The following is a 26,101-nucleotide window of genomic DNA, read 5'->3' on the forward strand; positions in this document are numbered from 1 at the left end:
ACAAAATCTGTGTATTGGATTTTTTAATATCTGTGAATCATAGTATAAATAAGCTATAATAGCTATATATAATAACGGAAATTCCGTTTTGTTCTACAGGCATCCCTTAAAGTGTCACTTTTTCATTACTGCTATAGCATTAATGCCACTATACATCTATATTCTATATTTAGATGTACTTTATGTCATAATTTGTCAAAATCATTAAATTACCACTATAGTAGTAACAATTGTTAAACTTATTTTTATTTTTATTAAAACGTAAAAATAAATCTTCAACTTACACCGTATTTGAGGGGTGTGGGGAATTGGGGGTACAAATAACCAATCCATAAACTTTTTTTATAGTTAATGAATTTAGTTTATGAAACTTAATTAATTATAATAATAAATTTACCCTTTTTCCTTAGTAATATGATAATTGATAACTTAGTATTATGTTTGTATTGTTATACACGTATACTTTATTGGCGTTATTGCCTTATACATATTATATAATATATTATAATCGTGCGAGTACGAATTTTGTTGACATTTATTTTGCCATGTCTAATTAATAGGTACCTATAGACTTTAATGTAACGATATTTTATCGACGGATGACGATAACTCGTTAAAGACGCAAGCCCGTATTGCTGTTCTTACACGAATTCGGCTATTAAAGGCTGGAGCATACTATAAATGTAATTCTGAATTTTTACTAAATATATTTTCTTTTGAAATTATTGGATACATTACTAGTTTTGACTTAAGCATCAGCAAGCCTTTTCTTTCATGAAAATATTAAAAAAATTGCTTTATTCAGAAACTTATCAGACCAAGTACGTCGTACTTTTTTGTAGGTAACTGAAACAAACTTTGTTACGTGGCTTGAAATATTTTAAAATTACTAAAAAATTTACATACTTGAAATTTTTACCAAATGTTTTTATTGGCGTCACCTATACGGCTATACTTGATATAACTATTGAAAGATTTTGAGGTTTTTTGAGCTATTTATGGACAATTGACATTTTCGATTTTTCTTAGTTTTTTATTTTGAAATTTCGATAAAATTTGGCCGGCCAAACAATTTTGAAAATTGATTACAATGTTTTTCATACGTTGTACATATTTCAATTACAAAAAAATCATAAATCGTAAGTCACAATTTTTTTTATAAGCATAGTAATACTGAACAAACTATCAAAATGAAAATAAAAAATAGATTTAATTATTTCATAATAATATTGTAATTAATTCTTTATAAATAATATTTGTATTCACCGTAATTGATAAAATTGATATTTGGCATTACCATAAATATATACATAGGCATCATAAAATTACATTTTATTTAAATGCTAAAAATTCAACCACATTCCCATTGGCGCAAATAGAGGGGGGCTTGGGGGGACTTAGTCCCCCCAAATGTCGGTCAAGTCCTCCCAGTTCAAAATCTAGTAATAACGACTAATTTTTATATTCTGTGGTACTAAGCAATATGGCCTATGGGCCTATGGGCTTGAGCCCCCCCAAAAAATTTAGTCAATTTGCGCCTATGCACATTCCCCACCATGGCAAAATCATTTGACCGCCACTGGTATAGACGTATAGTATAGACTATAGAGTATATTATTTAATATTATTATTCTTTATTAGAATTTAGAACTGATATTTACTATTTAGCATGTTTCTAGTATCACTAGTGAGTAGTGACCACCTACATTTTTTAAATAATAATATTGGGTGTGTTGTGTTATTTTCTTGATAAAAATATATTTATTATTTGTTTTGTTATTATTATTATTGTTATCAATAATATTTGTGTTATGTACTCTTGTAGTCTTGTATTCTGTGTCTCTGTGACCGGGTTTTAGAATTATTTTAAGTATGTCTTGAGTTTTTTAACAAATTCTGTAAACAATGAATTTAATCATAATAAAGTATTTATTAAAAGTTGTGTTCATAGTTTTTGGAATTCAAACTGTGTTTGTCCTTTGTGACAAACCAGTTTGCCAAGGAAATCATGAAGTCAATAAACAGTGAGTAAATAATGAAGACAGTGTTCATAATTTATAGTAGGTAATGTAAATATTTTATGCATGACAGATTTATATTCATAAGTACTTTGGATGGAAAACTTACAGCATTAAATACTGCTAACGGTGGAACAGAAGCTTGGAAATTATCAACTGAGCCAGGAGCATTGTTATCTTCTACTATTGGCCAACCAGAGGTAAAAAAAAAAATAATGGATTAATAAACAAATAAAATGATTTATTATATGTGTAAAAACATAATAATATGAGGTATTAGATAGTGAAAAATTTAATAGTATGCCATACCATGCGGTAGAATATAATTATATAATTCATACTAAATAAATGAAAATTATAAACGCCTGAATATAATATTTTATTAATTTAATATCCTTTGATTTGAAGCTATCAAATAATGGCCTTTGGGTACGAATGATTCCATCGTTGAGTGGCAGTTTGTACACATTTGATGGTGAAAATCTTGATCGTCTACCATTTACAGTCGATTCTTTATTAAAGTCATATTTTCCATACTATGATGGTTTAGCAATGTCTGGTAGGTTTTTTTTTTAGGTACCTATGTTTAATAAATATATTAATTTAACTAGATATTTCTGTTAAATATTAAAGGTGGAAAGATAAGTCGAACATATGGCGTTGATATGAGCACTGGTCAATTATTATATAAATGTGATATGGATCAGTGTAATAATTTTCCAAGTAATAGTTTCACGAGCATAGATGGAAATATTTTGATTTTACAGACACAAAGACAAACTGTCCGAGCATCAGACACACTTACTGGAATAGAAAGGTAGAGTTTTAGTTTTGATTTAAAATTAACTTAAGGCAATTTTGTGAATTACAGTATATTATTTATTTTCTCTTTAAGTTAACTTCTGCTGGATGTTGCTTATTAATATTCCCTGTGCTAAAAATTATTAATCAAAATTTTATAGAACACATTTTCTTTTTGAATAGAATTGTAATTATTCATAGACTTAGTGGTGTCAAAATGTTTTTAAAACATTGAGGTGGAAAATATTTTTAGATTTCCACTTACACAAAAACCATATTTGCTGTATAATAAAAAAAATAAGAAAATTTACTCACAATATGTATGCATGCAGTATACTTGAAATTTGAATATTATTTAGTTAAGTTTCCCACAAAGACTACTGGGTATTAAATATTTGTTCTATTCGAGATTCATGTTTTGCGCCACTTATATGACCTATACAACAGATTAACATAGTGGGTTTACCAACATTGCTTATATTCTTAATTTATAGTCAGTTGTAGTACAATTATATTTTGAACAGTTTATATTTTTGAATGTTTTAGGTGGAATTTTAGTGTTGGGTTACATGACATAAAAGTAATTATGGATTTAAATAATAATTGTCATACTACAAATCCTAGTATCAAACTTGATTTTAAAATAAATATTCCTAATGGAGTTGTAACAGCCGTAGCGTTTGACCGGCCTCAAGAAGTTGTTTGGACTCACAAAGTATTTTTTTTATATATATTTTAATTAATTTATATTAATGTAAATTTTAAATTTTAGTCGGAGTCTCCCATTGTAAATGTTTGGAAGTTTGAACATGGGAAAGTTGAATCAATTGATTTATTTAAACCTGATCACAATTTGAATTCTATAGATCCTGTAATTTATCTTGGCATGCATAAGAAACAAGTACAATAATTTATATAAACTTAATGGATTATAATTTTATTGATTCTTAGATACTAAAATTGGGTTGTACAAAATACTGTATATTAAACTTTAATGTATTAATTTATTTAACAGTCTCTTAAACATCAAATAACTAAGTCAGTGGCGCAACTAGAGTTGAAGTCTTGGGGGTGCTACAGTTATGAATCGTTTGTATACTCCCAATGTTACACATTGCTAATATTTAGCTTAATATACTGTTATTAATTATTAAATTCACAATGACATTGATAGAAAAACAAATTAAACGTGTTGTATTTTATATTCTAGTCTGGGCAATATTTGGACATTTTGCGCACACAAAAAAAGTTATTTCTTAAAATGTAAGGTTCCTATTATTTTGTGGCATAAATGCGGTTAGATTTAAAAAAAAATTTTTGTAGTCCATAAGTGCGAATTTTATCCGTTGGGATTTTTTTTTTTATTAAATTTCTTTATTAATAATAAAATATACAGTAAGTACAATAGGTAATTTCTGATTCCACCAAAATGATAAGTATGAAAAAACTCACATTTACAAAATAAAAATACATTCATTGTTCCACTCAGAATCTAAAATAAAAAGTGTCATTCTTGGTATTTTACTTATTAACAAGTTTTTGAAGTTTTTTATTCTTAACTTCTACAGAAAATTTGACAGACTTTTTTATAGTACCATCATTAAGCATGTAAAACACACATTTAAAAAAAAAATCACAAAAATCGCTTTGGAGCTATACTGCATTCCTTCCAATATTTCATATTTTCATTTATTAGTTATCTATTAAATCTCTAGGAAAACCAATGTTAAATAAACATATTATAGTTTGTATCATTGTATTATAATATAATCAATGGTTTTTATAAAAGAAAGTTTAAGTAAAACAAAAATAAATACAATGATTTCTTTATAAGTGCTTAATTTTTGTATCTTATTGTAAAAAAAAAAAATGTGCACATATTAATTTTAAAGAATCTAGTACCTTTGGTATCCAAGTAGTTATGGTTTATACTCATATTATAAAAAGAAATTATAAACTAAAAAAAATGTATTTATTTTAATAGCATTTTTTCCGATATTAATTTTATTAATAACTATAATCTAGGTACATTTATAACTTTCTCCGAAATTGGAGATTTGAAAATAAACTGAAAATTTCTTCAAAATCTTCTTTACCTACTTGACTACTTGTTATTTCTGATTCAACTGCCAATAATGTCAATGCAAAACACCTTTCTTAGTTCATAGTTAACCTTAAATATTTTTTGTAATTATTAATATTATATTCCGACTAATTGATGAAAACAATGTACATTTTTGAGCTGCAATATATGCTTTTGATGAAAGGTTATAATAAAAATAATAAAATTTGCCGCTACGGGCAACAGGGTACACTTACCCCTTCCCCCTAAATACGTGCCTGATTCTAGTGTTGAATATAATTTTCTATCCATTGTACCAAATGTGTTCACTAATTTTCCAGAGCATTTTCATTTTCTAGATCTTTCAATATTCATAACACTTAAGTTAGTCAAACGCTGCTGTATCATACTCCTTTTAGCCATTTTTTTAATCTCCTTATTCAGGAAAAACTTAATTTGCATATTGCAGAACTAACAGAGATAATGATTAATGCAACCTGCATTAATTTATACAAGTTAGGAAATTCTTCTTTATTTATAATTTTTTTAATATTATCTGTACTATTTTTTAAACATATTTTTCCTACAAGCATTTCTGTTTTCAAAAATACCATGTTAGATAGATTTTATTACATTCTAAAATCATAGAATAATATAGATTTTTTTTAATTTAAAATTGTAAAAAGTATTAACTTGAAATTAATTTAATTAAACAATTATTTGAAATAACAACAACATGTAAGTTGGGGTGTGCTTAGAGTTAAGTTAGAGGGGGATGCTTCAGCACCTCCTAGCACCCCTGTAGTTGCGCCACTGAAACAGGTACTAAACCTGGTTTAATTAGAAAAAAATGTATTAAATTGTTGTGCAATCTATAATTAGTATAGTAATATAGCTTATGATTTTACTTAATTATTATACAATTACTATACTTTATACAGTTGTATATTCAAGAAAATGATAAAGTATTTTCAGTTAATCCAATTTCATATCTACAATCACTTCTTCTAGAAGGGAATGAAATTAATAAATCTAGGATACCTTGGAAACCTATACCAGTTTCTAGTAAGTGTTAAAATATAAAAAGTCACAACTGCATTGTAAAATAGATTAAAATATTTGCTGTGTCTAGAGCACCGGTTATTTTCTACATTTTTTAATGCATACCTATTTGATTAATTTTATTCTTTTTCAATGTGGCATTTAAAATAATAACCATTTGTTATAATATTACGCTTTTTAAACTTTTTAACTCAAAAATAAATATTTCAAACTAACAGTTTTTTGATAAGAAAGCGTTAGTACATTACATAGCAATATTGTACAAGTTTAAATGATAATAAATCTCCCCAAACAAACTTCCCATTCATTCTCAGATAGTTAATACAATTTCCTAATTTATAGGTGATTCTTTTATTATGAACCACTCGCTATTTCAAACATTTTTGAAAACATTTTTTTACATAATTTTAAGTAAATAAAAAAGCAAAAATGTACTAAAAAGAGAATTAACATATTATTTATGTGTTATATATTTTAATATAATTAAATTTATATTTTTTACTATAATATTGTGTAAACATAGTATATAATATTATTTAAGTTATAGAAATTATACTATAAAATAAATATAATCCCCACTCATCATTGGCTATTAATTTTCATCGCCACCATAAAGTGTATCTTCATGGATTCACACTAAGAATAACTAAAGTATAAATTAATTGTGTCAACTATATAAAACCATACATGCTTCCGTGATGCCCTAGTGCCTAGATAATACCTATAAATTCTTACCTATAAATTTTATAAATTGTAAATTCACTCTAATTTTAGAAATTACAGAGTAAAATGTATTATGTACTTGTACAAAACAACTGTTTAGAGTTATGGCCAAACTTTACTGTCACTTGATAAATTTTTATACTCTGTCCCTGCGAAAAATAGTTTTACTTCAATAAATGTAAAGATTTTATTCTATTTGGGAGAGATTTTGTCCGCATTTAGTCTATACGCATACATGATAAAAATAGAGAGATTTTTATCTGGGGAGATTATATATTTAAAAAAAATCTATCTTAATTTAGATTAAATTTTAATTAATTTAGGAATGTATTCATATTTACTCTAACAATTTTGTTTCTAAGATCATATTAATGAAGAGTAAAGACACTTATGCATAATATTGTATTTAAATAAACACCATAACATATTTGTACATTTTTAGAGCATAACTTCTTTTAAGTCTAATAAAAACCCAAAACCAGAACAAGTAATAAAGAATAACAATATTTTTAATAAATATCTTATCATTCGAAGAATTGATAATAATTAGAAAATATAACATAATAATTATTCCTGTTGTTAATATTGAAATATTATAATGTTAATGAAATCACTGATTGTGCCAAATAATAAAAGATTATAACATTTTTTTCGAGTGAAAATAAAAACTAAATGCTTAATTGTTATTACTTTAAAGGTCAGTTAATTTCAAAAAGTCCTTCAGCTTTACAAACTACTGATGATGTATCTAAAACTACAGCTATAGCAGTGCTATATGCATCAGAGTACATCAATGGTAATATTTTTAAATTTTGTATACATTTCGTTTATTTACTTTTTAATTTTTTGTTAGGTAATGGTTTTTATCTTAACGGCCCTCAAAAAACGAAAAGATTAATAGATGGAAAGAAGTATAAAAGTTTTAATAGTGAAAATGAAAATGAAACTGAAAATAATCACGAAAGTATTATTCAATATGAAGAAGGACTTGAAATGCCAGTTGAAATAATTATTGTTTCGCTATGGTATTGGTGGAAAGAAGTATTATTTATAAGTGTTATAACAGCCATTTTGATAAACATCTTTATTCCGTCTCGTTTAGCACGAATAATTACTTTTATACACAACCGTTCAGTAAGTTCAATTACTATTTACCTAAAATATATACAGAGTTTTTTAAAATAAATAATTGTGTGATTTCTATTATCAGAAAAAAAATGAAGGTGTTGAAAAAATTGTAGAACCGATTGAAAACAATATTGATTGTTGTAAAGACTCTGGTGTTGAATTATCATTAGACAATATTGTTCAAAAACAAATACATCCAATAGTAGAGTTTAAATCACGGTATTTACAAGATTTTGAACCAATCCATTGTTTAGGAAAAGGAGGTTTTGGGATTGTATTTGAGGCTCGAAATAAAATTGATGACTGCCACTATGCGATTAAAAGGATACCTTTACCATCAAAGTAAGATGATAGTGCTATAGAAAATTACAGATTACTGTAATAAATTATAATTAATAAACTACACTGTAGTTTATGAAAATAAACTTATAGTAATTAATAATAAATATTAAATACTCAATACTGTGTGTACATAAACTATTTTTATAATTTTATTTATTTATATTAGAGAAGAATCTAGAAATCGTGTACTTCGTGAAGTTAAAGCATTAGCAAAGTTAGATCATCAACATATTGTACGGTATTTCAATACTTGGCTTGAAGAACCACCAAGTGGCTGGCAAGAAAAACATGATGATGATTGGTTGCCAAAGTCTAGGTAAATAAATTAGCAAACCAAAAAGCATATGAATTTTCTGTGGGTAATAGATCCAAGAAACCCTAAATAAGGCCCATCAAGGCTAATCACAATAGGTAATCAATTAATGAGTCAATTGAATAGCCCATACTACTGTATTTGGCATATAGTCCCAAAAAGACTGAAAACCCAGAATTTCTTATGAAAAATTAATAAATTATAGTGTAGTACCATTAGCACCTAGGCCAAATAGTTTTTATCATTCCTATTTGATACCATACAAAAAATGAACAAAATATAATAATATTTAAATATATAATAGCCTAGTTTTATACTTAATATTAATTAAATAGTTTGAATGTTGATAATTTTGATTATAATAGTGATATACTTGTGTTATAATATTGTGTTTGTTTTCTAGTGATATGGACACGAATAGTAATCTAACAATGAGTGAAAAACAAGTTACTAATGTTTGTCAAAATAAACATCATGTTCGAGCAAAAAGTTTGTCAACATGGATAACGCTTCCAGGAAGCAGTGAAGAATTATCTGATATTTTAAATAACCCTCATGCATTACGGTCATATAATGATAAAAGTGATTCGTCTTTTATTGTGTTTGAAAGTCAAATAAGTGACACCAATACAAAAGATTGCATATTAGATATAAGTTCTGACAACTTAACTAAAGCTAGTAAACGGCGGAGGTATAAATCTGAGTGTGATACAACAAGCAATGTTCATAGTGAGCGAAAGACAACTAGACATTACTTATACATACAAATGCAACTTTGTCATAAAAATAGTTTAAGAGAATGGTTGAAAGATAATACTAAACATCGAGATATGAAGTATATTTTAAATATTTTTAGCCAAATTATACAAGCTGTTGAATATGTTCATTTGCAAGGATTAATACATAGGGATTTAAAAGTATGAACAATAGTTAATTATTATAGTCATTAGTTATTACATTTTGTTTAATTTATAATTTACTATTAAATAAAGGTATCATTATATATGAAATTGAGGATTGTAAACAGTTTAAGATTAATTTATTTATTCAGTAATTTTTCTGTTGAAATATTTTACTATTCTGCAATAAGATTTTTTCAATTAAATCAATGCAAATCAATTTAGGCGCCTAACTCAATAATATTATTCCATCTACTTATTATACCTTGTTTAAAATGTTTATATTTATATTGATTTTGAAATTTTATCCATATCTGAGACTTCATATTTTAGACATTTTTATAGTTGAATTATTTTATGGGATAACTAAAAATAATTTTATTTGGTATGGTGGTCAAAATCAAGAATACTCAATATTTTTATTTTAAACCTTTATAATGCAATTATTACTTAAGTAATTTACTATAATTTATTTTATTTTAGCCTTCAAATATATTCTTTTCATTAGATGGCCAAATCAAAATAGGTGATTTTGGTTTAGTTACAGAAATGATAGAATCTGGTGAAGGGATCACTATACACGAAAATAAAAAAAAATGGTTAAATGAACAACACACTGACAGAGTTGGTACCCAATTGTATATGAGTCCAGAACAGGTAAACAATGTAAAATAATGTATACATTTAATGATACCTAATTATTTTGAAAATAATATTACAGATATCTGGAACATCATATAATTATAAAGTAGATATATACTCCCTTGGAGTTATATTTTTTGAATTGCTCAATCCTTTTACTACCGAAATGGAAAGGTACCAAACATTAACTCAACTTAGAAATAATATATTTCCTTCTCACTTTTTGAAAAAATTTAAAAAAGAAGTAAGTGAATAAGTTTTAAATGAAATAAAAATATTTTTACTAACTAAAAATATTTATCACTAATTTTTGTTTTAGTACGATTTGTTATGCCTAATGTTATCACCAGATCCAACATTACGCCCAACTGCATTTGACATTAGAGCTATACTACCATTGAGTTTCCCTGATTCAAATTTAGATCCTACAATAACTGATATCACTTATGAGTTTGAACTACATAACAGAAAAGTAGTACTATAAAAATGTTAAAAAACTAATAACATGATATTATTACGTGTATATAATTTATTTTGGTAAAATAGTTTTGCCATTAACTAATATAAAAATTAATCATATATCATGTTAGTTACGTAAATTATTTATTTTTAAAAATATATTAATTATAATTTACATTTAATTATTATTGATTATTACTATTATTAATTTTAAAGACTGTAAAAACATTTTAATAATCTAAAAATTACTTTTAAAATAATATTGATAAAAGACCTATTATTTGTTGTATTTTAATTGTAATATAATTTTTAAAGCTATTTTTATTTTTAATATTTTTTTTTAATAGTTTTGATCTAATTACACCTAAATAATCAAACATTTTACCTAGTAAAACTAAAATGATCCATACTCAAATATTCAACACAGTGATCAAGATATTCTTATTTCCTGATTTCATGTAAATATTCTACCTAAAACCTAAAACTGCCTATCCTCATACAGGCTAATCGCCTTCCAATTATCTTGATCATTAGTATTTGAAAAATTCTGATTAAATTATATCTTACCTATAATTGATGAGGCAAATGTCTTATCTAACTCCTACCATCTCAAAAGCTCTATTATAAGTCTTTAATTATTCCCTACACACTGATTTAAAAAAAATTAATGTCACTATCTAAATTCTTCTACAAGTGTTTCAATAACTGACTATCTTACCATTCATTCTAATGCACTATTATCACTCAACGTTCATCAGGAACTATCCCAGTCAATCAAAGAAAAAAAAGATTAAAAAACAGTGGTGTCATGACTCATGACCTGTTTATCTAAATATCCAATAATATTAACAAATAAATAATTTAAAATATATATATATATTATTATTTATTATACATAATGTAAATATTCAGTGGCTCTGAGAAGGTGGGCAGAGGTGGACATTGGCCCCTTTCATACTCCTTGTCTAAATTATAAAATATATTATACATTTAATGATGTATTTATTTTTTATTTTATTAATTTATAAAAGCTTTATTACAATTGTAGTGTTAGTTCTTATTTTCTTATATTATTTTATGATTTATACACCTCTTAATAATGTGTTCATTTTCAAATTGAAATAAAATGGTGATGAAATAAAAATAAATTTTAAACTACAAAATGGTTTGTAAATTTTGATGAATTTAGTAATAATTTTAACTTATGAATGTATTTTCGATATTTTTCATTTACTGTAAGAACAACATGAGGAACCTCAACTTATATTTCAAGGTTATTACTACAAACAAAAATTGTATTATATATAAATCGAAAATAAAATAAAAAGTATACACTTTAAAATATCTGTAAATAGCACAAAATATTTTTTGCATCGATTATTTATAGAAAACACTAGTATAAATTATAAATATTTGGTAATAACTTTAAATCTGCATTTTTTTATTTTTGAAATAAAAAAAAAAATTTTAACAATATACAAGTTTTAGTATAAAAATTCCAGTTTTCCTTAATTTTATGTTTTTTAACTGAGGCATTTTTTAAAATGAAAATGACAAATTTTACGTTTAATTTTTAGTGTACTCGTATATTTATCATTATTTTATGATTCATTGAAAATAAACATTTCCATAACATGAATCTCATGATTTTTTTTTTTATCATTTATTTAGGACGTGCTATAATTAATATTATATTATGTTCCGCCCCGGGTGTAAGTTGAAAACTTATTTACTGGTCCCGGAATTTTGCTACCTAGGTACCTGTATAATCTATACTAATATATAAAGCTATATATAGAGTTTGTGTGTTTGAACGCGCTAATCTCAGGAACTACTGGTATATAATATAGCTGATCCTGCGCACTTCGTGGCCCATAAAAAATGACAAAATATTGTGGTTGTTCAACTCCTTTTTGGTGTAACTCACTGCAGTAAGTGCAACTCAGCCACCCTGGTAGGCAATGTGCGAAAATTCGATTTGATACATGCTTGTACCTGATCTGCCCGATTAACCAATAGCAACCAATAATAAATAAACACTATTTCTATTAATTATTTCTCTTATAACCAATAGCAACCATTTATAAACAAATATTTCCATCGTAAATCTCAAAATCCCTGTTTGAGCACTTCTATTAATTGGTCGTAGCGTGATGTTGTATAGCCTTCCTCGATGAATGGACTATCCAACAAAAAAATAATTTTTCAATTCGAACCAGTAGTTCCTGAGATTAGCGCGTTCAAACACACAAACTCTACAGCTTTATATATTAGTATAGATAAATGAATGTTTGTGTGCAGATCTCTGGGAAGAAGATAGGCTAATTTAAAAAAGGTTAAATTTGGTTTTTTTTATTCATCGGATTTTAGTACGGTTAGGTTAGGTTAGGTTAGGATTATGTATTGATTGATTATATTAATCCACCGTATTATTTTTAAAATAAACTCGGTATAACTTTGATACCTACTTTAAAGTCAAATCATACACTTACGTACCTACAAACAGCACTGGGTCCACGATCTACCGCAGGTAGATTGCCTTCCTGATAATACACTGCTGCGAATCAGAATTTTTATTCCAGGCAACAGAAAAGTTAAGATAAATTTTGAACACCATACACCCAATATTAAATAACGAATTGAACTAAGTTTGAGTCATATAGAGTAGGTACATTTAACGGGCAACGAAGTGCACAGGATCAGCTAGTATATAATAAAGGTGTGTGCCAAGTGGTGTAGTGGAGGGTACACGTGGGTACCCACCTCCTAATTTTATATTTATGCATGTACCCTTAACATAAATCGTGGTACGCAGGTTACCCCTTATGATTAAGGCGTGTCCCCATAAATGTTTTTGGACTACATCACTGTGTGTGCCCATAATAATTTTAGAACTTCAACTTCTGTGTACTTACTTAGTACCTACTAATTTTTTAATCGGTATACTTTATAGTGAGATTGACTAATGACTTATGTATAGGTATTAGTTGGCGCCTCAACATCGTTAACCTTATATTATAAGTATTGACATAAGTTGTAGTTTGACAGTTGCACACACGCTGATCATAATATACAACTTATACAAGTAGGTAACTATCATACGTATCCAATTCCATTTTAGTTTCAAATTGTACGCGAGTGTTTAACCATGGAACTCCTAAAATCAAATAAAGGAAATGATAAAATTGCACTACACGGGTCACGGGTATACTTACACTATAAAAAAGAAATGCCAAAGTATCATTCGATGGAAATTTTCAAAAAAATTATCACTGAAATGTGCAGCAATATTAATAACCGATTTATTAATAATGATTTAAGATATAAGAATATTGATTTATGTGGATACATTAACATAATATTATACCCTTATCACATTTAATATACCTATACCAATATTATTAATTGTTCCCCTTAGCCCTTAAGTATAGATCGTATTCCTACATTGCAAATAAAGAAAAAATAATAAGTAATAATACTTACTATTAATATTAATAAAAAAAAAAAAAAACAATCAAAAATTGGTACTTTTCGGTTATAGCTATATTCGCGACTACCAACCTTATAGTAGATCACTGCGCTCAATCGGACTGTTTAAAATTTAATTCGAAAACATCGCTCGATTTGCTAATTTGAAAAGTACCCAAATATTTAATTATAACTGTACGTTAATATAAGTATAAAATTATATACTATCTAACGAAAGAAAGTAAATTTAGTACCTAATTATAATATATTATATAGGACCCTGCGTTAATTTTTTTAACAAACGCATTTTTTATGTTTAATAACATGTATATTATAAACAAAATACATTATAGCGAAGTAAAATATACATTGGGTATAGGTATAATAGGCAGTGTTTATTTCAGAGGGGATCGGGAGGAGGGGGATATTTACCCCCCGAAAAAATGTATGACAATACTACGTAAACTATACATGTGATGCGATATGTGTGAAATTAGTTATCGGCTGATTGTGAGTAATGTTGTGCATCACGGAAAAAATGAACATATATATATACACAAATGATTCAACATAGCGTAACTGAGAAAAAATACAAAATAGAATTATAATTTCTCTACTTTTGTTCACAGTGTTTATATTTTGGCAAAAGAAGAAATTCCTCATAATAATAATAAATATGAACCGTTATTAAATAAAGTAGTGCTAAAACAAAATCTAACTTTACTTGATTGGGTGGAAAAACAAAGTGACAGATCTACTTACATGAGTAAAACCACAGCTATTGAAATATTAAATTGTAATATTAAACTGTCCCTCGAAACTCATGACTCAAATGAATTAAAAAATAAATACTTTTCATTGATGGCTGACGAGTCGACAAATATTAAAAATATTTGTGAAATGACAATAATTATTCGTTTCGTAACAGATTGTGGTAAAATTAGAGAATTGTTTTTAAGCATCGTAGAATATTGTCTGGCACAGATACGCATACCATTACAGAAACTCTATTGATCGAGAGCTCAAAAAAAGAAAGCTCGATTATTCGAAACTAATAAGTCTCGGTTTTGATGGAATTGCACATTTTTCCGGAAGTATAACTGGAGTACGAAAAAGATTATCTAAAATAGTATAAAGAGAAATAGGTACCATATATTCATCGTAGAACTAAATTATTATCATTTGCGCCGGATTCGTTAAATCAAATTTATTAAATAAATAATATCAGCAAAATAGCAAAATTAGCAAAATAGCATATTATAATTATAAATTTTATAATACATTAATACCTAACAATCATTATTCATTTTGTTTTCAGCAATCATAAATACATTTTTATCTAAACGCTCTAAATACATTTTCCCGCCATTTTCGCAATGAAATGCAATTATTATATATAAATGAAAAAGCAGCTGTTTTATTATCACGTGACGTGTTTTTCTTTAACCTTATCAAAAACTCCAAGTGCACTTGAAAAAAAAATTCTAAAAAATAAAAAAAATTGTGCAACTGCTTGTAAAATTTGATTGAAGATTTGTTTTAATTTACCAAAAAAGTAAGTTTTCGTTTCATTTTACATTCAAATTAATTACCAGGTTTTGCAAACAAAACTAGTAAAATATATCGGTCGGAATAAAAGGTAAGATCATTCATAAATCAAGAGTATAACATGAACCAGTTATAAAATTCAACATTTCTGTAGTCAAGATAAAATATTTGTTCTGATTGGCTATTTTCCAAAAATCCTATTTCCAGCATATCCAGAGTTATAATTTTAGATTGGGCTGGATCAAATTCAAATTTTCTGGGTGATCATTATCTTGGCCTTTTTGTCATACAATATTTTAATTTCTTTGTTTTCATTTATTATCTTCACTTTTAAGTGTTATAATATCAAGGTAAGAATTTTTTTTTGATGCTTACCTATATTGAGTATTTGGGTTGAACATAAATTATATTTACTGTTTATTCCTGTTTAAAATAATTCCACTTTTAAACAACAAACAAATTTGTTTAATTTAAATATTTTTTTTTTTAACAAAACGAATAGATAGTTGCAAAAGTGTCTTATTGTTTATTAATCGGTCTGAAAGTATTTCTCATAATATTTTTATTTAATCAAATTTATCATATAATTATATCTCATATCTTTCAACTGTTTTATTTTACAATTTCTGAAATATCTTCTTGTTAAACAAATTTTAGCAATCTTAAAGGTATACTTTGAATAACATAGTTTATTGATACTATTTATTACAAATATATAATATATATATATATAATATATATTATATATATATATATATATATATTATATACTTATACTATTTTTTGTCCATAATGTCATAAATCATAATAATATAGTTTGATATTTCAGTATCCCGTATTGTATTTAAGAATTTTTTCAATTTTTAAAGGGTTATATAATATTAACAGTTAGATTATAAAATAATTTTGGGTTATTGTACATTTAGATTTTACACTTAAATTATTTGAATTATTTGATAACCATCTCAAAGAATTAAACTAAGCAGGTACCTACAAATTTAAAACTTTAAGGGAATTAGGCTTAAGTTTTGAACCGTCTTATAATACATAGATAAATTAAAAATGTCTTAAGTATAATAGTTTTGAAGAAAGAATAGTACCTATATTCAACCTTGTAATGGCTATCTCCCAATAAGCGATCTACAAAAAATATGTGGTTTACTGTAATAATAAAAGTATAGTATACGCCCTATATTTTAAATTGTTTAAACGCTATGATAATACATGACATAAGTTATTATTAAAATTAAAATATTAGAATTTTATAGATTAAAACATTAAAAACATTAATATTATTGTTATTTATAACTTGATTTTTGAGTTTAAAATATAGGTACTATAGAATTATTTCTTAAACTTTTAAAAAAAATAAATTATTATAATCTACTACTATACTTTCCTATAATCAGAGGCATCGTCTTTTCAAACCCTATGACTTAATTATTTTTAAATCTTAAGTACCCAATCACCTACAAGTACAAACTAAAATATTCTGAATTGTTTGTACTACTTAAAGAGCTAGTTTTTCGAATGAGTAACCCCCACCCCCACATAACTTTTCTGAAAATGTTGACATAACATAATCAATATTTGAACGAGCAGTTTTTTTAGTTAACTTAGTGTAATAGGTTCATAGTGGAAGATATTTTTTAAATTTAAAATTATTTATAATTTATAAAAATGGTCGAAGTATAAATATATAATAAACACTATATCCAATATTACATCGATTTTATATTTTTGTAGAACCAATTTTAAGGACTATTTAATTATCCTTAGTTTAAACATTTTAATAACTGAAAAACTACTCGTTTGAATTTTGAATTAATAGTACTTCAACAAATTTAAAAAAAAAAATATCAACTGAATAATTTACAGTAATAAGTAGTTTATGTTGCCATAGAACACTTCTTAAGTAATACAAAAATCTCAATAATTTGAAAATATGGTCTTTAAGTATATTTAAAAATTCTAAAAGTCAAAATTTGAATAAATTCATTATTAAATGAAAAAATGGGGGTTAGAATACTTGGGAAATCACCCTGTATAGCTGTATATATGTCATAGCCATTTCATGAAATTGATCTTTTCATGAAAAGTTACCCATACAGTTATCACAACTTATTGTCTTGCTTAAAATAACTTAAATAAATACAATTTAAAAGAAACTACTGTATAGTGTAATATTTTACAACCTTTTTGTTATGGCGACCCACAAAATAATGTACTCTTTGTGGGTATGCAATCTCCCCCCCCCCCCCAAAAAAAAAAAATCAAGTATGCTAAATACAGTATTAGTAATAATAATTTTTATTATTTATTTATATAATTATTTATTTCATCATTTAATTTTATTATAATTTTATACTCATTATTTTAACATAACCAGTTGAGTACTTTATGCTTTTGTATCAAAGTTTGCTGAAACTCATTTGAAATAATTCATAATGTAATACTGAATAATGAATATATAATTCTATTAAATATAAAGATAAATTAAAATATTTAGGTGTAATTCAAATTAAAATAATATACAAACAAATTGATATAATATGATAATAACATTTTCCACCTCGTTTCTACCATCTTTATAAAATAATACAAAAGTCACTAGAAGTATAATTATATCCATTGCAAGATTTATGTCCTAAAATAGCTTAGTTTTGACTGCTTTGTGTTATATAGTTAGGATTTTATATTTTTGTGTACCTATTTAACTAATTTACAATACACATAATGAATTATTAATAGTAATTTATTCATTGATTTCTTTATCATTTATCATTAATATATATGTATATTAATAACTTTATTCAATTCATAATAATTGTAAAATCTAAAATGTTTATTATTTTTTTTTTAGAATTTAGTTAATACTAAACACTAAATTAAATATTTACAGTAATACTTTAGTGTCTTTTTTTACTTGGGACTTCTTATCCGGGGTCTTATTTACAGAGATTTTATTCCAATTACTACACAAAATGGCGGTAGACCACATATTGAGACATATCCCATGTTAGTTGTTATAGATAGAATCATACAAATAGTATTATATAGTCATGAACACATTCTCAAAATTATGTTATAAATTATTTACATTTTTTGATTATATAACTTTATTATTTATAAGTTTTATTTTAAATTCTTAATTCTTAAATTTTGTTATTATTGTACTTATAAATAGGTGTATTAAATAATATTAGTATTTAGCACATTATTAAAGTAGGTAGGTATAAACATTGATACACTAAGTATATATAACATATAAAATTATACCATACTGAGTTTAGATTGTAGTGTTCAAGGTTTTCAGTTCAATTGATTTTATCTGTGTTTTGTTTAATTATTTTAATCTTTAAAATAGTTTTTTTTCTATAATGAGTTAATTAATTGTATTGAAGATGTTTCAATATGGCATTGGTTATATTCCAGAAGTGTATTATGTTATTTGAAACTTATCAAATTTATTACCTTTTATCTGTTTTGTATGTTTATCTTGGTAGACCTATGATTTCATTTTTTTTAGCAGCAGCTATTTAAACTAATATTTTTTAAACTCTGGGTTGAAAACATCATATTATATACTTGATTAAATAACAAAATATATTCAAAATATTAATCCAACCATTTTTATTTTAGATTAAAATAAAAGTATATTATTATTAAATCAATATTTTATGTTGGGTGAATATTGAAAAAAGTTGATAGACAATTTTAATGTTAGACCGCTCACCTAATCTAGAGTTTAAAAAATGTTTGTTTAAATATTAACTAAATCAAATCAAGTCATAAGTCTATCAAGATAAACATATAAAGTAGATTAAAGGTAATACATTTTTTAAGTATCATATTAATTTATACATTTCTGAAACTAACCAATACCATTTTTTTGAAACATCTTTAGTAAAATTATTTTAAAAAACAATTTTTATATAACAATAGTTGTCTTTGTACATTATAAAATTGTTAAAATAAAAATAATTTTCAGTTACGTAAAAACCTACATTCACAGAATGAGTACAGAGGAGTCGCAACAGTTCTGTCTCAGATGGCATAACTATCAAAGTTCACTTATGTCAACTCTGCCTCAGCTTTTAAATCACGATGATCTGACTGATGTTACATTATGTGCTGGTTTGAGAACACTTAAAGCACATCGTGTTGTTTTGTCTGCTTGTAGTGACTATTTCAAACAGTTATTTAAAGCACTCACAAAAGTAAGAACATTTTATTTTTATATACGTTTTGTTATAAACAATACAAATTTAAATTAGTTTGAAAGTTTTTATTTTTAATTTATAATAATTCTTCCATTGATTATAAATACTATTACATACATTATAATTTATAATTAAGAAATCAAAATAAGAGATTATTACAGATCTCACAAATATTCAATAGGAATTAATAATTATTATTTGGTTATATTTGTAGTATTTTTATGGATTTTGTAGTACTATTAATGATTTAAACAAACTGTTTGATTTTTCAAAACAAACTAAACAAATTGACAGAAAATTTCAAATATTCAAACATCAAACTGAACCAAATTACCAGTAGTTTAATTTAAAAATCGGACCAATTACATCAAAATTATATGTACTGAATTTGAAGAACGGTTAAAAATAAATTGTTTTTAGGGTGAAAATAATAATTTTGAATATTTGTCAATATTTATCAACATAAAATGTTATTAAAAAATTTTTAGAAGTTTAAATTAGGTTTCGAATAAAAAAATTATAGTTTTGGTTTGGTTTTAAAACATACTAAAAAAATAGGGCTTGTAATATCACTAATAAATATAATAGGGTGTATAATCAAATTACATATAGTCAGTTTATATTTTAAAAATAAAGGTGTCTATATTTATCTTTAATTTTTATTTGTACTAATAATCTTTTTTACATAAGTTAAAGGGCTTACTTAAAAAAATGTTCACCAATTATAATTTTATAGTGTTGTATTCTTGTATTATTTTTGTTGGTTTTTTTTTAAATAATGTCAACAATTTACTGAAATGTACTATATTATTTTGTAAATATTAGTAAATAATTGTATTTGAAAAGTACTTATATACAGTTTAAGAGTCATACAATTGTCTCTATTATATTACCTTGACAAAGGATATTATTGTATTATTATTATTATTTAAAGGCCAAAACATATGAAATTTAATATTTTAATACATTGTTCAACTATAATAGTTGTTTACTATAACAAGTTACATGTTCACTACATTTTTAAATGTCTAAACTTGTGTTTAGAATACCTTATATATCCTTTGTGTCCGTCCGTCCATTAGTTACCAATTCATAGTTATGATTGTTTGTATTAAGATTTTACAACAGTTCTATCCAGAGTAAATTCATACTAGCTAATATTTACAAAAATAGTATTAAAATATAAAGGTTACCAAATTCTTTATGATTTGTACTTCGAAGTATAGTTAATTGTTAATACATTTAGAAACCCCCAAATTTAGCACACTTACAGAATGAGCTTTCCTAACTTGTCTTTTATAAATAACTTAACATTTTAAATAATTTATCACTGAATTAAAATGTACTAAATTAATATATTCCGGAGGTAAAAAAAGTAGACAAGTGTTAAAGATTAAACAATTTGTAAATCCTGTTATTTAAATATCGCAATTTTTAAACTAAAATTAAGGAATTTTTTCTGTTATGAAAATATGTTTTGAAGTTTAAAAGAAATCCGTATTCTGAACTATATTCTTTTATTCAACCCTCTCACTGCTATACAATGTATCCATTGCAGCCTGTGTATGCGACGAAAAATAAAATATATTTTTTAATTTTGAGATCAGTATGACCTAATTTGTTAAGTTTTAAATAATGCGAGCCAAGTTTCCAAAACTTGTACGGTTACCGCAAAATGAAAATATTATAAAATACAGGGATGTATTAGTACGTCTAAAGCAGTGAAAGGGTTGATAAAAAAAATTACTAAATAACATTTTTATGGAGTTAATAACTTCTAGTGTAATATCTAATGTAAGTGGATATAATATTCTTAATTTATATTATATATATATATCTATTTATTTATTTGATAATATAATTATTATTGTTATTACAGGAATTAGGAGCAAGCCATCATCCAGTGATTGTTTTGCCTGGCGTTGAATTTACTGATCTCTGTGCTCTAGTCACATTTATGTACAGTGGTGAAGTAAATGTTTATGAACATCAACTAGCTAGCATGCTTTCCATGGCTGATACATTACATATTAAAGGCTTGGCTGAGTTTTCTAATGTAGGTATTGATTTTTTTAAAGTTTTAAGTTAGATAGCTTGATTACCTAATTCATTTTAACAATTATTATCCTGCTAGTGTAATTTTGTATAATAATTTATTGAATTACATTTTTTGTTACTGACTGAAAATAAAAAAAAATTTAAAAAGGAACCAAATTAGTTTTTATTTTTAAATGCTAGGTATATTATGAAAAAAATAAAAATATTTTTTCAGTTTTTCTTTTTAAAATTTTTTTTCATTTTATCAGCTAAAAATGAATAAAATTCTAAATTAGTTTAAAAATTAAATAAAATATTGTTTATTTATTTAATGCCATATAAATAATATGATGTATTTAAAATTAGTAATATTACTAATTGGTAGATCATAGTTAAAAAAATTGGTCAACATATATGATATAATAATAATAGTTTATTTTACCTATTTTACATATAATATAATATTGTGAATTCATATCGCTAATGAATTCTTATACCAATGCTAGGGAAATTATCTATTTTTGATTAAATTTAATATTAATATCACGGACAAATTTTATAACTATTTAACAGGTACCTGGTTATACATCTGGCACATTTGAGAAATCATCCAAATGGAAAAGACCACGAGTTGAAGAATCAGAATCCTTTAATAACAGGGTGATGTCAAGACCAACATTAAGTGAAACTGAAGTTTTTGCTGATTTAGATGTTGCTCAAGATTTAAGTAAGCGTGTTCCAGAAAATGATAATCAAGACGATACTGTAAACTTAGCGACTACTGTTGACCATAAACCGTCCACATCAGAAATAAATGTATCTTATGGTGAAGAAGCTCCAACACCTACAGATTTAGTTCAAGGTATGCACTTATGTAATTTAATACAAGTATATTACCGTTAGAATAGTTAATTACTTTTAAGTATTTTATAAAATATAATAGGAATAACAGAATTAACTTAATAATGTACCTAATTGTCTTATATATTATAATATGATATAAGCACTGGTGTGCTGACACATTATAGTTTTGAAAATAAATTATCTGACTAGGATACATTTTATTAATGGATTTTAAGAGGGCTTAGTTAAAAAAAACAAGAATATGTTTTGATTCTTTTGCTATAGATATTAGATTAAATAAGTTTTTGTATCACATTTTTTTAAAAACAATCTTAACTATTAAAAACCTTAGTAGCAGCAGAGTTAGTATGAGACTAGTTAGTAATTAGTTTTAAGTAATAACCAATTTCTACCATTGACCTAGGTTAAATATTATCTGACTTATAAGCATCTACCTTATTTTTATTATACCTATAACAATTAATAACTATAGTCAATTTTTAATAATAATAATTTCAACTATGTATAATATATACTAAAAATATTATTTATTGAAAGGCCACAAGTTAATATTTTTATTGTGTTAACTACTCAACTATAAAACTATGTACGGTTTATAGGTCCAGTTGTACAGGGTTCACAGTCAGATAATATCAAATCACGAACACCTGTATCCAAGCTGTATACAATGTGCTTCATATGTGGAAAACAGCTTAGTAATCATTACAATTTGCGCGTTCATATGGAAACCCACCAAAATGCACAGTATGCTTGTTCAGTGTGTAGTCATGTTTCTCGATCCAGGGATGCATTAAGGAAACATGTATCTTATAGACATCCACGTCCCAACAATAATAATACAACCACGGATAATTCATCTACAGTGGATTCTTCACATAATGTAAACAAGCTTCCATCAACTTGACCCAAAAAAATACGTATGATACATTTATTGTTATTGTTTAATTTATTGTTGTTACCCTTTAGTTAATTTTTTCTTCTAGTTATATCCATATTAATCGTTGACCTGTTATTTTTATTGTGTGAGTGTTTGATTGTTATTGTTATATATTGTTAAAATTTATAAGCTGTTGTTGAAATGATAATAGAAAAATACTGTAAGATGGTCCATTTTAAATATAAAGTATAAACTTGCTCTGGAAATATTCAACCGTACCACAGGTAAATTACAAGCATATATATATTTATTAGTCAATAGAGTACTAAAAACGTTCAGTTGTAAAAATAATATAATTGTCCTTGGAGTCTTAATTAAACTTAAAGACATTTATCATTTTATCTTTTATTATAATTAACTATTATAAATCTAGTTAAATAACTGTTTATAAATATCTATCACTTAGCTAAAAATAGCTATATTAGTTCAAAAATAAATTTAATACTTTTCGTATTAAAGATACATCTAGATTTAGATTGATATGGCAGGCTATAATGCTTTGTTGACCTGTTTTACATCAAATTATTGTTTTCAAATATGTTTATTTGTATTTATTTTCAATGTTATTTATTAATATTATATTATATCATACCTTTAGATTATAAAATAGATTACCAATGATATATCAGTTTAAGTTACCAATGTTTAATCCAATATTGTTTACATAATTATTATAGCCTACTGATGTAATTTTTTTTTTTGGAGAACAGCACAGTAGGCTCATTATAATGTCTCCATATAGTTTGTTGACGGTATAAACAATAACTTAATTTTTTTTTTTTTACTTCTGTGATAAATTAATATTATGTAAATTATTACCGACCACTGTAAAAGGTTATGATTGTTAAATTTACTGTGATACAGCCTGTTTTGAAAAAAGTTAGAATAATATTATCTATTTTTAGTATGAAACTATAGGAATGGTTATATATATATTAGATATACATTTGAGTTTCAGTTGTTGAATATTTATTTGCAGTGTATAAAATGTATGGAATTAGTGAACTGTGATAATTTTTTCTTTCGTCTATTAATGTTCCATGAACCTGCATGATTTTTTATTTTATTTTTGTTATATCCAAGTGCCTTTTACCGTCATTTAGATGCTAGTCATTCAAAATTAGACTTAATAGTGAGAATAAAAAAAATGTTTAACCATTTTGATTAACTGTTCTATTAAGTTAAAATGTAATGGTTCATGTAGTATGGTGATATATGGAGACTAAATTTAATAATATTTATAGTATTATATTTATTAATTTATATATTATTCTAATACAATATTAATATTCTTATACATTAATAAATAATATCACTTATATATTAAATAATACTTATTTAACAAACTTAATATTGGACACAAATTTAATGGAAAGTTTATTTTATCTATCAGACAGACAAAAATTAATTAATCTAATCTAAACCTGATCAAAATCAGTAATTCTTGATGTTCAGTCATATTTATTTATGTTTTATATACAAATTACAAAGCATACTTTCAAAAACTAAGTTAAATTAGATCTCAATTCTAGGAACTTGTATTGTTATTAGAAAAACTATACGTCATATATAATATTATAATCAATTATGTTTTATTAGTTATTCAATTTATTAAAAACAAATTATGTAAGATTGAAATCTCGATGTGTTGGTTATATTTTGTTGTTATATTGAAGATGATTATAAACTGTGATAAACATGATGTCTAGGTTTCAATCAAGTTAATTGTGTGCTTCATTTAATCCTCTAAAATTTGGATAAATAATATGTCTCATTAAAAATTATTCTTAAAATAATCATACAAGTGCTCAAGCACAAAAAAAATATATGAAATAAATTAAAATTGAATTAATAATTTGGCTTCTATGTAATATATTATGAATTGTATATTACTTTTATGTAATTATATTTAAAAATTAAACTAAAATTACAAGGTTTCAGTATAAAAATAAATTGTGTATCAATAATTATAAATAGAGCCTCTATGAAAATATGTCTTATCTTTTCAGTAAGTATATAGGATAATGTAGGTAATGAAATTTCAATCGCAGGGTGATAATTTAATTGTTCATTGTTTTAAAGCTATTATATTATTTTGTTAACAGAAAAACGTTGCCTAATTTTTAGTTAAACAAATTAAGTTGGGTTTTTTTTGTTGTATGTAAATAAATGAATTATTTGAAAAAGGAAATATTTGAGTTTTTTTTTATGATATTATTTCTAAGAGTATATTTATCTTTGTGACTTTGTATAATACCTATTACTTATTACTTATACAATATAATATGATATTATGTGATGCTCATACTTTTATTTTGTACTGTTGCTTATAAATTGACAAATTGTTTAAGTATTAATAACAACTAATATTTGGTGAAATAATTTGTGTTATCTACGATACAAACATTTTGTAATTATTTACAATGACATATGCCAACTACAAGCCAGGACCTTGAGGGCCATGGGCAACATATCATAAACATTTTAAATATTACATTAAAACACTTCATTTCTTAGAATATAATAAAATATTGGATAATTATTAATTTCTACTGTTCCTAAATAAAAATTGTAA

The 26,101-nt window shown here is 25.0% G+C and overlaps 2 protein-coding genes across 9 annotated transcripts; both read left to right on the forward strand.

Moving 5' to 3' along the window:
* The first annotated feature begins 1,788 nt into the window (after nt 1-1,788).
* Nucleotides 1,789-10,767, forward strand: LOC132944993 (eukaryotic translation initiation factor 2-alpha kinase). Of its 5 annotated transcripts, none has more exons than XM_061014580.1 (15): nt 1,792-2,024; nt 2,092-2,218; nt 2,427-2,577; nt 2,652-2,835; nt 3,366-3,534; nt 3,592-3,720; nt 5,823-5,946; nt 7,364-7,462; nt 7,520-7,800; nt 7,877-8,136; nt 8,303-8,452; nt 8,853-9,366; nt 9,832-10,005; nt 10,070-10,234; nt 10,310-10,767. In XM_061014580.1, exons 1-15 carry the CDS (start codon nt 1,906-1,908, stop codon nt 10,472-10,474), a joined length of 2,811 nt encoding a protein of 936 aa, XP_060870563.1. In that variant the 5' UTR covers nt 1,792-1,905; the 3' UTR covers nt 10,475-10,767. The 5 variants fall into 5 exon arrangements, 4 of the variants coding, with proteins under 4 accessions (XP_060870563.1, XP_060870566.1, XP_060870565.1 ...); XM_061014583.1 differs by having other exon boundaries at nt 1,851-2,024; nt 2,130-2,218; XM_061014582.1 differs by having other exon boundaries at nt 2,021-2,060; nt 2,130-2,218.
* A 4,550-nt stretch (nt 10,768-15,317) lies between these two features.
* Nucleotides 15,318-25,825, forward strand: LOC132944169 (zinc finger protein 131-like). 4 transcript variants are annotated; one of them, XM_061013381.1, is made up of 5 exons: nt 15,318-15,472; nt 19,457-19,685; nt 21,568-21,744; nt 22,299-22,587; nt 23,189-25,825. In XM_061013381.1, exons 2-5 carry the CDS (start codon nt 19,482-19,484, stop codon nt 23,491-23,493), a joined length of 975 nt encoding a protein of 324 aa, XP_060869364.1. In that variant the 5' UTR covers nt 15,318-15,472; nt 19,457-19,481; the 3' UTR covers nt 23,494-25,825. The 4 variants fall into 4 exon arrangements, with proteins under 4 accessions (XP_060869364.1, XP_060869363.1, XP_060869365.1 ...); XM_061013380.1 differs by having other exon boundaries at nt 15,376-15,556; XM_061013382.1 differs by lacking the exon at nt 15,318-15,472 and adding an exon at nt 15,571-15,815.
* The last annotated feature ends 276 nt before the right edge of the window (nt 25,826-26,101 follow it).

This window comes from Metopolophium dirhodum, chromosome 5 (assembly GCF_019925205.1).
Source record: "Metopolophium dirhodum isolate CAU chromosome 5, ASM1992520v1, whole genome shotgun sequence".
Lineage (NCBI taxonomy): Eukaryota > Metazoa > Arthropoda > Insecta > Hemiptera > Aphididae > Metopolophium > Metopolophium dirhodum.